At 38.6% G+C, this 15,373-nt stretch overlaps 1 protein-coding gene across 1 annotated transcript in view; it reads left to right on the forward strand.

The window, feature by feature from the left end:
- Positions 1 to 15,373, forward strand: part of LOC121232871 (cAMP-specific 3',5'-cyclic phosphodiesterase 4D-like) — a 294,635-nt gene that overhangs the window by 86,068 nt on the left and 193,194 nt on the right. Inside the window, exons 4-5 of the mRNA XM_041121360.1 lie at positions 3,151 to 3,224; positions 4,424 to 4,473. Coding sequence (XP_040977294.1) covers positions 3,151 to 3,224; positions 4,424 to 4,473 — 124 coding nt within the window. The remainder of the gene's footprint in view (positions 1 to 3,150; positions 3,225 to 4,423; positions 4,474 to 15,373) is intronic.

The raw sequence follows: 15,373 nt of genomic DNA on the forward strand, positions 1-15,373 counted from the left end.
ATATCTTCTTAGAGTAGTATTTCATCATGTAGATGCATTTGTGTGTTGCAAACAGCCAAGGCACCATTTTAATCCATTTGGGGCTTCCTGGTAGCTGTAGGTCATGGTATGTGGAACACATGTTCCAGTTATTTCAATCTGTCCGTATTTTCTTCAGTTGATTAGGAGGCTTGTTTCATCTGATCGTGAGCCACCTGGTGGTAATAGTTCCAATTTTACCATTTCAAGTACTATTCAGCACATCATTGTAGTGCAGCTGCATTCATTACTGGATGCAGGGTGGTATGCTGTGTCCCCCACATAGAATGTGGCCCCAGGACAAGACAATTTACTATTTTTACCAGAATGGGATTCTGTAAACTAAAATTAAAAAAATCTATCACAAGGATATTATTAGTTGTACTTCCCTATATTGTAATATAAAACAAAGGCTGTAATTTAATTATTTGTAGAATTTAGCTTTTCAAAATTAAATAATTTGAGTGATTTGAAATTTAAGGACCAATTCTGTAGCTTTTTATTATCAAAAAAGTTTGATTTTTTTTAATTAATTTGCAATTGTTTGTATATAATTTGATTTTGAAAATAATATTATTTAATTAGGGATTAAACCTAAAGAGGTTTACAGGTGACTGGTTGCTTTTTGCTCACAAATCTAACTCTAGAAACATTCAGCACAAGTGGAACCTCTGTGGACAGAGAAACTCACTTGAAGCCAATTATAATTAAAAATTGAAATATTATTTTATATACTAATGCTTTAATATAATAGATGTATAACTATTAATACTTTTATACAATAAATCAAGTTGTTTAGCTCCAGAATTCACTGCAGCCAATGGCCAAAGTTTTTGTTGTCACTTTTACATTCATTGTTATTTCTGTGGGGACCCCTTGCACTTGCAGAAACTGTCAAAGTATGTGCATAGTATGCTAAAGCAGCTGAGATGCTGGGCAGATGTCATGGTACATGCACCTGAATATACAGCCAATTTGAGTCCAACAGGGCTTATTGAGTAGGAACATGCAGCCAGGAAAACCAACTAAATTTTTTCATGGCCTGAGACAGCTCTGGGACCACACAGATATGTTTCTGTGGTGCAGTGCTACCTCTGATAATACTAGCTGTCGTGGTTTCAGCCCAGCCGGTAACAAAGGACCACGCAGCCGCTCGCTCACTCCTCCCGCCCCCCTCCGGTGGGATGGGGAGGAGACGGAGGAGAGAAAAGAAAAAAAACCTGGAACCTCGAGGGTTGAGATAAGGGCAGTTTACTGGGACAACACAAAAAAAAAAGGTTACAACAACAACAACGGTACTAATGAAAGAGTATACAAAAAAGAGTGATGCACAGTGCAACTGCTCACCACCCGGGACCCGACGCTCCGCCACTTCCCCCACCGAAAGTCGAGAGAGAGCAAGAGAGCCCTCCCCCCGGCCCACTCCCCATTTATATACTGAGCATGATGTCACATGGTATGGAATAGCTCCTTGGCTAGTTCAGGTCAGCTGCCCCGGCTATGCCCCCCCCACCTCCCAGGTTCCTGTAAAAATTAACTCTATCCCAGCTGAACCCAGGACACTAGCACATACAAGCAGTCTCAGCATCCTGGCACACATAGACCGAACCCAGGCAGATTGATCAAAGAGAACTGAAAATTGACTGCAGTCACTAAAATGTGTGTCTTTCCTTAACAGGCCCAACTTTTTTCCTTTTATGCTTTTCTTCTCCTTCCACATTCAACTCATCCTTTCCTTTTACAATATTTTAATACTTCAGCAGTTTTTCTTTGTATTTTATGTATTCATTTTTGAACTTTTGAACTCCAAGATCTTCTTTCCCCTTCTGCTCACTTCATGCCTGATTTCCATCTATCTATCCATCCAACATCTAAATATAACATTTGTTAGTGTCACTGTACCCTGGGCATGCAAATTTGATGGCATATATAATTATTCCACACTGAATGTAAAATATGTGAGTTTGCCTCCTGATCTTTGGAAAGGAAAACATAATGAAATTAATATTGTCTAATTAGGCAACAAATGTATTTTTATTATCTTAACTCATTTGGGAATTACCTACAATAGCTTGAACTGCCAATCATTATTATTTCCTGAATATTTTCTGTCTGTTACAAGCTTTCATTAAATCCTTCTTTTTTCTCCAGCCTCCTACCCCCTTCCTACCTCATGTATAAATTTAAGGGGCTATGGTTGTTATCCTCCTTGACTTAGACCTCTGGAACCCAAATTCCCATTCCCACCTTTGTTATTCCTAGGGCAGGTTCACCAGTCTGGGCTGAGAAACAACAATAGGCAACTACTGCAAAGACACATCAGTGATCAGTTTTGCTGCCTCCTCCCATTCCCAGACTGGTTCTGAATAACTCATGGTTCCTCTCTGACATCAGCTGAACTGCCTCTCCCTAGTCAGAGAGATGTATCCCATTATCCTTACATGGGACAAAAATTGTTGCATTTATCCAACAGCCTTCAGTAGAGAATGCCTACACCACTTATAACAAGACACTCCTCTACTGCCTCCTCTACCTGCTGTCTTGCATGAATTTAAGTCCAGAAAGGAAGTACTTCATTTATATCGCCTTTCCCAATGTGCAATACTTGTAAGAGCCTGCAGACATTTCCCACCTGCTCAGGTGATACCATCCTCTCATTCTGGCCTTCTGCACTAAGTCCCCAGATGAATTGGGCTCCTTAAAGGAGCCACTTTTATTTTTCCTGCCAGTCTAGACAATCTCATTCCCTTTGTCCTTTGAGGTTTGGGGGGGCTGAACTGCAAATGGAAAATTCTGTAATCATTTCTTATGTATGAAGTATTAGGCTTGAATGGGCTATTATCTTCCAAACACTAATGCTTTTATGGTCATTTAGAGAACTAAGTAGTATTCTGTGAAAAACTTTCCTCCTCTTCAAGTAAGTCTGTCTTTAAACAAATAATTAATTATGAGGAAAAAAAAGAAATAAACTATCGCCCTTGTATTACAGACATGTTATTGTTAAATAATGGTCAAAGGCTTCAGACAAACCAACCCTGAAAACCTTTTCTTTTTCTTTCAGCACAGCGTAATGGAGATAAATCAGTCTCACCTGTGCAGAAATTTAGACTGAAACCATTTTGTATGTTCCAGGTGCTGGCCAGCCTGCGTACTGTATGGAATAACTTTGCTGCATTAACCAATTTACAAGATCGGGCACCCAGCAAGTGAGTGTCAATTTTTGGCCCCTAAACTTTTTGCAGTGATACTTTTTAAATGTAAACTAAGAATAACAATTAGATGTTACAGATTTCAGTCTGCGTCACCAAGCTTGCATAAAACGTGATGACTAATGACTTTATTAATCCCTTGAAGTTGCTATACTTGATAGCTGAGACAACAGCCCCCTTGCCTACTAATTGCTCTTGTATTGCTGTCCTTGCATAAACTTGGAGTGTTTTTTGTGCAATTTCTATGATTTTCAATAAATTAGTCATATGTCAAAGATCATTCAAAGATGATAATTCAGGCACTGTCTGAGTGTTGCAAATGAACCAAAGTGAGCAGCTACACTCATTGTGAGATACTTGCATGATCTGAACCTAGAACTCTGCCTAACTCATCCAAGATAATGACATCCCACTTATCCACAGTAGTTCATGATTATAAATGAGACAATATAAATATGATCTTTCTCCAATGCTGTTACAGCATCACGGTTAACATTAACGTTAGTTAAACTGGCAAATTTTGTAGTGGAGTCATTTCCCTCACCCAAAATGTGTGTCTCTAGAACTTAGAAGTAATTAGCATTCCAAAGACAGCTGCTTACCATTGCATATGCAGTGCCACAAAAAGATATTTTCAGCCCCCTTGGTTGGAATATGCAGACCCTATGCAGCCCCTGCTTGCAGTCATCCACACATCCCTACGCAGCTGTGTCAGTCCAGCAACTTCTACCTTTCTTCAATGGGCAAAGCAGTACACTGAGCTGTTTTCCCAAAATATTATTGTGAAATGTATATGCAAAATAATAAAGTGGAAAATAATTTTTAAAAAATGTATTTCATGTCAGAGAATGTGGGCAGTGCAAACTATGTTAGAATAATGATAACTATATAGAGAGACCAAACTTCAAGCTAGGTACAAGGTCTAGGTATGATTAGGCAGGTTTTTAATGAACTTGTAAATTCCTAAAATATTCCTCTCTTGGAGTTCCCAAACTGCAGAGAGATTTCAGGGTCAGTTGTGAATTCCCTTCTACACTAGAAATAAATATCTGTTCTAAATGAACCTCTTTGGCGATGCCAGTGTATTCCAGCCCCAAATAACTCCCCAAGGAAATGTATTTTCTATTATATTGTTTAAGGATTCAGTCATCTATGAGTTTATCAGGCTTATACCTTTTTTCTTTTCTTTTAAACAGACGGTCACCAATGTGTAACCAACCATCTATTAACAAAGCAACTATAACAGGTAAGAGGAATTAATATGACTAAAATTCCTCTGTGAAACCATCATGGATTTCTAAATTTAATATTTATTTATAAAAATGTCTCACTGAAAACTGAATTTTATAATAATAACCTTATATTGTTTCATATCCTTATATCTGTTTTATTAAAGATAATTAGGTCATGTGGTGACTCAAATCGGTGATTTTTGGTGTCATATCATGTTAGCTTTCTGATTTCTGCCTTATTATCCTGGTTTTAATTTAAATTCTTTCCCAAATTGTGTTTTTTTCTTTATGTACCAGTGTGTGACTGTGTCATGATTACCTTAATTAGTAACTTCTTGCAATGAAATGTAGTAGAAAAAACTGGTATGAGGAATACATTGATCTTTCATTTGGGACATGGAGTTCTGTAGCTATACCAAGGCAAAGTCTTGGCATTACAAGCCCTTAGACAAAACTGACTTTTCTGATTTAGGACTTTAAATTCTATTTCTATAACATTTGTAGGTACGTAAGAGAAAAATAATTTCTTTGTAAAAGACACTATTATTTATAAAGAAACATTAACTTGAAAACAGGACTGAGATTGTAAGTTAAGTGAACACTTTTGAAAGTTTTACCCTGTGGCACTTTTGGTTATTATTATGGCAACTTGGTCTTGGACATCTTTATGGGAACACACTTTATTGGACCTCATATTTTTTACATCATGTTAATCCATATGTTCTTACACTGTATAATTTTCCAGGTAGCTACATTCTCTATGGTGTATTGGCAGAGTGAAAGAGCATTTGCTTTGCCTCTTAATGAAAGTATACAGACGCTTACTAAACAGGCAATTTATCATTTAAACCGAAAACTGAACACTTCCAGAATTTTCAATATGAAATTTTTTTTTTTCCAGATAGAACTTGGCTTGATTTTTATTGACTCTCTGCAAAGCTCTTGTCTTTTTTAATTGTATAATAGGATTGTAACTCAAGGAAGAAATGGTACTTCAACTCTTTTGAGGAGAAATGTGGCTTTGCCATGTTCAATGATTTCTTTCCTTAGGCTCTGGAATGAGTTAACATCGTTAGTTTGTTTTAATCTATCCTCACACAATATCCACATTTACCTCTAAAAGACCCAGTCTCTGCAGTTCCGTACTATTTTATTTTCCAAGGAACTCATCATTTAATCTGAGTATTTGTGTGTGGGGCTAATTAGGGAACAGAGGGTTAAATCTTTAAATCTATTCGATACACAGAAAAGCATCCTTAGTTAAGAATGTTCTGCAATTATATTTAAATTCATGTTAATTAAGTAAATAGGGAGGCGAGACAGATAAATGCATAGATCTCTCATGAACTGCTTCTGTTGCCTGTCACAAATATAATCATAATCCTCTGTTAATGTATTCCTTTAAGAGGTAATTTTGGGCATTGGTTTCAGATTGCTCTCCATGAGACATTTCAGTTGTTGATAGATGTTACATCTATTTTTAATTGTGGGATTTGTCTCATACAGAAGTCTGTTATCTTAACCAGAGATAGAGATATTGAAAAATAGGGTTTGTTCTTTGGTTCCAAGGGACTAACTTTAGAAAGCCTCTAACACAGTAAAATCCCTGGCAGTAAAAGAAAATGTGATCGCCAGAAGAGAAGATATGCATGCATGTGAATGCACGGCAAGTCTACCTTATGTGCTCTCCCACAGTTGTTTGCCTGAGGTCAGCTGCTTTTCTCCAGCAGGAGAAGCTGCTCAGACAGCAGGACCTAAGACACGTTCTGCTGGAAGTTACTGTTGCTCTTTTTAAATTCCCCCGATCTGAAGGTTTCCATTCAGTTAATCCCCAGAGTGCACTCTACATGTCAGAAGCAATAAATCATCTGAGGTTTTAATGTTTAGAAGGAAGGTAGTGCAGTCAGTGCTACAACTAATCTAGAAAATGCTTCTGTGCCAAGAAATTTAAAGGAAGCAAGAGAAGACAAAGAATAGTAAGGATAATTTAATCTAATTCAGTTTAATCTGATTTCTCAGAGATGCTGCTGGAATTGCTGTGCCCAAATTATGCGTTGAACTGGGTGAGCTGGGGCCTGTATGCATTGGAGAAGTGGCTAAAAGACTTTAATGATACAGAAAAGATATTAAGCCACTGTAAAGCATGAAAATGGCTACAATTCATTTTGACTGTTGAATGGAGATTGAGACTGGATACTATTTTGCCTGAACAGGTTTGCCCATTCTTAGTCATAGACTAGTTTTGATATTTCCATAGCAACAAATTTCATGGCATAAGCACAGAAGTATGCATAGGTGTTTTCTTGGGGCATATAAAATCCTAGTAAAACATGTTGCACTACAGCACTATGCCAAGAAGAAAGATATATTACAAACACTTTTCCTGTTCTTCACAGAATGATTAAAAACCCTTTCTGATGCTACTAAGCTTTTTGAATTCTTCTGGGGAATGTTTGAAATGCAGCTTGTGCAGAGTCCTTCCTGCTGAGAAATCCTCCTGGTCATGCTGTTCTCAGAGTTCATGTCATGGAGTATCCAGAGCAATACACCAGCCAGGTAGAGCTCAATCACATCATCCAGATGGCACACAGCTAGCAATCTCAGCGAGAACTGATCACCAGTGTAACAAACTAGGTGACTGGAAGGCACAGTGTCACTAAACTATGTCAATGCTAAACCAGAAACAGACACTTAAGATGGAGGGTTTATGTTGCTAAGCTTCCTGGAAGAAGTGTCTTTGGGAAGATTAACTGAGGAAAATCACAAAAAGAAAAAGAGTAGCAAAAGGGAACTACTGCAGAAGATATGGGGAAAACAATAAGGGAAAGATGAAAAGGGTTTTGGTAAAGCAAAGTGACTAAAATCTCATTTAGATGAAAAAGTATTTTTTACTATTTTAAGAATTCACCCTGAGGTATAAATGTGGGAGAAAATGCAGTAGCAAAAAGTAAAAAAAAACCCATGAAATTGAGAAGTGCAGCAGCACAGGAATCAAATGTTCAAACTGTGAGAAGCAGTAGCAACCATGATGACCTTAAAATTTGCAGTGATTTTTCACTGTAAATATATAGCAGCTGATGATCAAAATATGGCCTGTTCTATTCAATATATCCACATTAATCCCTTTTGGAAACAGTGCTGAAAGAAGCCAATAAATATCAATGGCATATTTGATCTTCAATATCAGCCAAGTATGCTACAGCATGATGAATGTCCCTATTGCAGACAAATTAGGGGGTAGGAGGTGGGAGCTCTTCATGTAAGAACAGACTTCTTAGATGGCACTTTTCTTATCTGCTTTAGACATCTAGGATGTAGATATCTATTTTGTTGAGGCTCTTTAGAGTCCCCTTATAGTCAATGTGAATATGCAGACATGCAAATTGACTTATTTTAGATGTCTTCTTTAAAGGGAGATGAATTGCTCCCTAAAAGTGCCATCTTTCCCCTGTGACTGAGACCAGCCTAGGATAACTCCCTGTTTGCTGTACAGTGCTTCCATGTCCAAAAGAATGAGTTTCTGAGCCTCTGCATACTATCACATCTACCGATTATATTACATTACTATTATATTACAAACACAGTGCCAAAGGACCTTTAAGTAAAGACTTCTATATATAACAAAAAAAGTAATTTAATTTAATAATAAAATAAACCATAATTGTAAAATTGCACTTTTTAGAAGTTATTTACACTTTAAAATTTTGCATCAAAAACTAACCCAAACCTATTTCATCAGATAGAGCAAAATATATGCAATTATTCAATAACAAGCTATCAAATACTTCTACATTTCATTTATTGAAATATAGGAAGTGTGTGGCTTAGTGTCAGGAAAACCCTTTCAGATTTTTTCATGTATACGAAAAACATGGTGATAGAGAAATAAACTATCTGCAAAGATTATGAGGTTATAAATCTAACTGAATTAATTTGCTACTCTATGCTTTCATTGCTTCTTATTGGACCTGAGTTACACTATTTACATGCATGGCTCTGCATCTTAAATCCAGCAGAAATCAATATCCTGTTAATTAAATGGAATTTCTTGCATATTTTTCATGGGCTTTGTCCAACATGCTTCATGGTTTGTATTGATTAGCTTCAGGTTTCCCAATTAAGTTTATGGTTATGAAATGGGATCTACCACTCTTTTGCAATAAATTTTATTTTATTACATTGGAAGTATAATCAATCATTCTTTAATAATTAAATATTAATTAATTAACAATTAGCCTCCTTTCAGTATGATACACTTAAATATCACTGTGGCAAGTTAAACATCTATATTTGTACAGATTAAACTTCTAAATACAAGCAGCTGGACATAACAAGAAAAAAAAGGTTACAGATTAAAATCAGTAGGTCACATCATATGATATTGTGAATAATAGATTATTTTGAGTGGGTATATATCTATATAAGTGTTTCATTCATACCAGCTCTGTAACTGAAAGATTTTATTGAATAACAGGATGGAATTAAAATAAAATAAATTCTTGTTCAAAAAGAAGTAACATTCCTGATATGCTTTAAACTGTTCAAAAGTCTAGAAGGCAAAGTGTTACATACCCTGCTGACTCTTCCAGGGCCTGACTGGACTGTACAGTGTATCACTAAATGGAGATGTCCTTGATAATCCAAGGGCCTTTTATTCTTTCCTCTGTCTGTGATTCTGCCAGAGCACAGCAGGGGATAAAGTAAATGTAAGAACGCATGAATGGACAAAAAAATAAGCAAAAGATGCATGCCTTACAGAGGTTAATTCACACAATACTGGGTTAATTGCCACTAGCTTGGGAGTGGATATATGGGACTGAGGGGATCCTAATGCCTATGAGAATGGAGGCTTAAAAATAAAGAATCTTTCATATTTTTAAGAAAAGAAATCTTGTAATACAATATCAGTGTCACATTTTAAAATGCTGAAGACTTTAGATTTCATACCCAGATTTAGGCAGCAATATAAAACATGCCCTATTCAAGATGTAATTGCAGTATATGTATCACTTGTCTAGATTTAGTCAGCAAGACTATAGTTATAATGAGAACTTCCCACTCTCACTTAATTTTCCCACTGAATATATTTTTATTTTATTACAGAGAAGTATTCCTATGGGAAACTGCACTGCCAAACTTTTGGCAGAGGTGAGGTAAAATTTTTTGAAGTCCTTACTCAAGTTGAGTAAAGGGTGCTTTCCTAAAGCACTGGAGGAACCTGACACCCTGTTTTTAAAGGGGGATGTTTTTGATAAAATGGCCTTTGTTCTTTGTACTTTTGCTTACACCCATACACCTATGGATATTTTGAATGAATTTAACTCACCTCGGACAATTATTTTAATTTCAGGGTAAATACTTATACTTTCAAGTGTGAATGTGTTTTGTAGCATTGTCACATCTTTCAGTCTGTGGTAAATACCATCTATTATTTGAGAAATTAGCAGATGTGTATCTACAGACTCGTGGCAGCTTAACAGTGTACATCATCAGAGGTTAAATCCAATCATTATAAGTGCTTTATATGCACAAAAGTCACTGGCACACACATGCCAGTCCACCTCAGTTTACTTCCTAGGGGAATATGTTCAATACTTGCATTTAGGATCAGAATTCTTACTAAGAGTCAGTTAAATGTGTCCTTTTAACTTCTGTGAATGCTTTTGAAATTACCCCTTTATTTGAACTATGTGAAGACAGCCATAATCATTACAACTGTTTTCTCAGATAGACCAAAAAAAAATAGCACATTGTGTTTTGTGTGGCTTTTATGCTACATGAAGAGTAGTAGAACAAGAGAGAGGAACTGACAAATTGAAAGACAACTGTATGGAAAGTTATATGCCTATTATCGTGGTTTAACATCAGCTGGCAACTAAGCACCACACAGACACTCACTCACTTCCCCCCGGTGAAGGGTAAAAGTGAGAAAACTTGTGGGTTGAGATAAAAACAGTTTAATAATTAAAAAGAAATAATACAATAGCAACAACAATAGCAATAAATTGTAAGGAAAAGAGAAAAAAATAACAGAGAGAGAGGAAAATAAAGCCCAAGACAACCCCTCCAAACTTTTGGTGCATCTCCAACCTACTCGCTGGTGGAGCAGTGTGAGGAGCAGAAAAGGCCTTAATGCTGTGTAAGCACTGCTCAGCAGTAACTACAACATCCCTGTATTATCAACACTGTTTCCAGCACAAACCCAAAACACAGCCCTATACAAGCTACTATGAAGAAAATTAACTCTATCCCAGCCAAAACCAGCACATTCTCCACCCCTTATTCCATACCATTTATGTCATGTTCAGGTCCCACCCTACTGCAATACATCTTCATTAACCACCCCTTCCCCCCGTAAACTGTGAAATTTCCATAAATATCCATAAAATGTTCATTGAGTTTATTTAGTCTATGACTTTGAGCTCCATCTGTTATGGTGGTCACTCAGGACAGGAGAGGTGGTGTGTTGTGTGGAGTTACTGGGCACCAAAGCCAGCTCAGGTCAGGTCACTGCTGCACCTGCACTGCTTCTTGTAAGGTGTGTCCTCCATTGGTTCAGGTGGTTCCTGCTATAGTAATTCCCATAACATGCAACTCAAATCATGGGTTACAACAATTTAAAGGTATTTCCATTACATTCTCCACCCCTGGTCCCTTTGGACTAGGCCATAAGGTTTAACATTGCAATGAATTCTTCCTCTTGCCTCTAGCTTGGCTAGCAGCAAGAGGTTTCTGCTATAAAACCTTTGATATATGACAGTCACAGCAGTGGTGACATACAGCATCATGTAATACTGCCATCATACAACTGAAATCATGGATTATTTTCACCCAGGATTAAATCACCTTGAGGTACACATTGGAGTCCCCCATCCTTCTGTATTACCCACCAAGTGCACCCAGGTCCTTGAGCAAAACCAATCCCACAAATAAGTTTGCCCTTTCCTGAGGAAGGAATAACCCAGACTGTTTTTCTTAGCCAGTTCCTTGTATGTACTATGGGGAACTTATCTCCTTCCACAGTGCGCAGGGGTTTTGGTTGGGCAGGGCCAGGTCGACTGGCAGATCCTCTAGTGTTAACTAGCCAAGTGGTTTCTGCTAAATGTGCATCCTAATGCTTGAATGTCCCACCACCCACTGCTCTCAGTGTAGCTTTTAACAGTCCATTGTATCATATGATTTTCCCGGAGGCTGGTGCATGATAGGGGATGTGATATACCCACTCAGTGCCATGCTCTTTGGCCCAGGTGTCTATGAGGTTGTTTTGGAAATGAGTCCTGTTGTCCAATTCAATTCTTTCAGGGGTGCCATGTCACAATAAAACTTGCTTTTCAAGGCCCAAGACAGTGTTCCGGGCAGTGGCATGGGTCACAGGGTATGTTTCCAACCATCCAGTAGTTGCTTCCACCATTGTAAGCACATGGTGCTTGCTATGGCAGGTTCGTGGTAGTGTGATATAATCAATCTGCCAGGCTTCCCCACATTGATATTTCAGCCATTGTCCTCTATACCAAAAAGGCTTTAGCCGCTTGGCTTGTTTGATTATGGCGCACGTTTTACATTCATGGATAACCTGTGCAATGGCATCAATAGTCAAGTCCACCCCTGGATCACGAGCCGATTTGTATGTTCCATCCCTTCCTAAATGTCCTGATGTGTCATGGGCCCACTGAGCTATAAATAGCTCACCCTTATGTTGCCAGTCCAGGTCCACCTGAGCCACTTCAATTCTAGCAGCCTGGTCCACCTGCTCATTGTTTCAATGTTCTTCAGTGGCCTGACTCTTGGGTATGTGAGCATCTACATGACGTACTTTTACCACTAGCTTCTCTATCCGAACAGCAATATCTTGCCACAGTGCGGCAGCCCAGATGGGTTTACCTCTGCGCTGCCAGTTGCTCTGCTTCCATTGCTGTAACCACCCCCACAGGGCATTTGCCACCATCCATGAGTCAGTATAGAGATAGAGCACTGGCCACTTCTCTCTTTCAGCAATGTCTAACGCTAGCTGGATGGCTTTCACCTCTGCAAACTGACTCGATTCACCTTCTCCTTCAGCAGTTTCTGCGACTTTTCATGTAGGACTCCACACAGAAGCTTTCCACCTTTGATGTTTTCCCACAATACCAGAGGATCCATCTGTAAACAGGGCATATTGCTTTTCATTTTCTGGTAGTTTCTATACAGTGGGGCCTCTTCAGCATGCGTCACCTCCACTGGTGGCACTCCGAAGTTTTGGCCTTCTGGCTAGTCCATGATCACTTCCAGAATACCTGGGCATGTGGGATTTCCCATTTGAGCCCGTTGTGTGATCAGTGCGACCCACTTTTTACTGCATGTAGCATCAGTTGCATGATGTGTAGAGGAGACCCTCTCTTTGAACATCTAGCCCAACACAGGCAATTGAGGTGCCAAAAGGAGCTGTCTTTCAGTACCAACCACTTCTGAAGCAGCTTGAACTCCTTCATATGCTGCTAATATTTCTTTTTCAGTTGGGGTATAACGGGCTTCAGATCCTCTTTATCCCCAGCTCCAAAACCCTAGAGGTCAACCTCGAAGCAGGGACACCTTCTACTAGACCAGGTTGCTCAAAGCCCCATCCAACCTGGCCTTGAACATTTCCAGGGATGGGGCATCCACAACCTCTCTGGGCAACCTGTTCCAGTGCCTCATCATTGAACTGCAAAACAGAAGTCCCTTCATCAGGGTCAAAAGTACAATCAGGCCTTCTACTCTGCCCAACAGATACCAGAGCAGTAATTTTCCTGGATGGATGCTTTCTGGCTGTTGTTTTTCCTTGCAATTCCTGTACCCGAGCTTCTAGTCTCCAGGTAGGTTCACCATCTCATTTCCTCATGTCCTCCCCCTGGTCACCCAGGAAGAGCCACTGGGTTGCACATGGTGTGCGCCACCGGTACCCTCTCCCTTGAACAGAAAAAGGCTGACTCAATAGCTGAGACCATGGTTGATGTGGGTGAGGAAGCCCTATCATTCTCAGACTGGTCAGACAATTTTTGTGTCAGTTTCTCTACAGCCAAGATGTAAGGAAGTGAGATTATCTTTGTATTCTTGGAGTTGACTGGCCAATCCATCCGTAGTTGGTGCCTCCGTGTCTGTCCAGCTCATTATCGCCAGGGTGATGGCATATGACATCAGTGCACTTCATACAAACTTTCACCACATGGACCGCATGCGCTGGATTTCATCCAGGTCTTTGGATACCTGGTTGTCATCCAGGTTGTTATAGATCACCTCCACCACAGCTAACTAATTTACCAGACTTGCTTCTGGGACTTCAGGGGAAATGACAGGAGGCACTCAAAGAGCCAGTAGTTCTCACTGGAGAGCTTTCACTTGAAATAATAAAAGTACCAGAGTATGTCTTCTTTAAAATTTCCTAATCAAATTCAAACCATAGTTCTCAGGCAGGTTTGCTCAGCTGTATGACTCTTGCTTTCTGTTAACAGAACTGAAAAAATTTGCTTCTTTATCATAGTCCTTAATCTGCTCACAGTTAAGAAGATTCAGCTCCATCTTGTGTAGGAGCAGACTTTTTCGTACCAGGAATGTCTTGATTTTATCCCCATTATGATGATATTCTGAATTATTGAAGCAGCTGTGGCCACATGCATAAAGTTTTAGTTGATACTAAATATTAAAAATTATTCCCAAATATTTACCTTAAAATACTAGTAGTAAATTGCCAAGCTAATTCATAATTCTTTCCCCATGCAGTGTTTTAAATTAATTTCTGCAAGTGACATTTATTTTTGAAAGTGTAAATTAGATATGAAGTTGAACTAATTCTGAGCCAGATAAGAAATGAAGATGACAGACAATAAATTAAGGTAGTCTCTTTTAAGTCATAGGATAATATGATAAAAATAAAAGGTTTCTTTCCTTAATAATAATGAACAAGATAGGATTACATCTGAGTGAGTGAATTTTGCCACTAGAAAACTTATTACTATGCTAAAGAAACAGGAAATAACTCAGGAATATAGAAGTGACTACTGGATTAGCAAGCATTTAAAAATTCCCCTTGTATTAAGTAAGCCATATGCTAGTGGCTTATTTAGTGGACATACTGTAGGAACCATTGACTAATTAGTCTTTAACTGAAGGAGTGCAAAGATGACTAGAAGAAAAAGCCCAAGAAGAAGTCAGTGCCAAAGAAATCAAGGAGAAAATCAGAAAACAGTTTGACATAGCCTGGCTACCTCAACTAACTAAATGTTATTAATGGGATGCAGAAAGGTCTGACAGATGACCAGAGGCGGCTAGTGGGAAAGAAACCAACATTTGTTTGGGGAAGAGTCTTTAATACTATTATTGTTATTATCCTTGTTAATGTGATTGTCATTGTAGTGGTTGTTGTTGTTGTTATTGGTTTTGAATCCCACTTCTTAAAGGGAAAAAGCAAAATCAGAATTTTGGGCAGGTTTGTGTCTTCTTCATTGGAGTTTGGCAAATAGAAGCAGCAGCAATGGCAAATGAACCCCCCCCCCCCAACTGTTTTTTGTATTCTGTCCTTTCTGTTTCCTAAACAAAAAGGGATCTGTATGATGTATTTCAGCTGCAGAAATACTTTTCTTCTCCAGTGTGTTCCTTTTTTTGGGGGGTGTGAATCCCAAAACTTTTTTGGCATATCTGATAAAAAGGCTGAATTTTGTCAATCTTCAACTCTGAAAATCTATCAGACAAAGGAGGCGGGCAGAGAAGGATTCTGTAGTATTGAAGCAATTTATGTCTTGGCGGTTCAAGACATTTTCAGAGAAAGAGCAAGCAGCTGACATACATGCTACGCATATGCCTTTCACACAGGAAAGCAGCAGTCAGGTGGTGAAACCACTTAGTTCTCACATGCTTCTGCTACTTAGAAATATATGTAAGCATGTTACTTATCAGCCATAG

The sequence above is a fragment of the Aquila chrysaetos genome (assembly GCF_900496995.4).
Source record: "Aquila chrysaetos chrysaetos chromosome W unlocalized genomic scaffold, bAquChr1.4 W_unloc_1, whole genome shotgun sequence".
NCBI lineage: Eukaryota > Metazoa > Chordata > Aves > Accipitriformes > Accipitridae > Aquila > Aquila chrysaetos.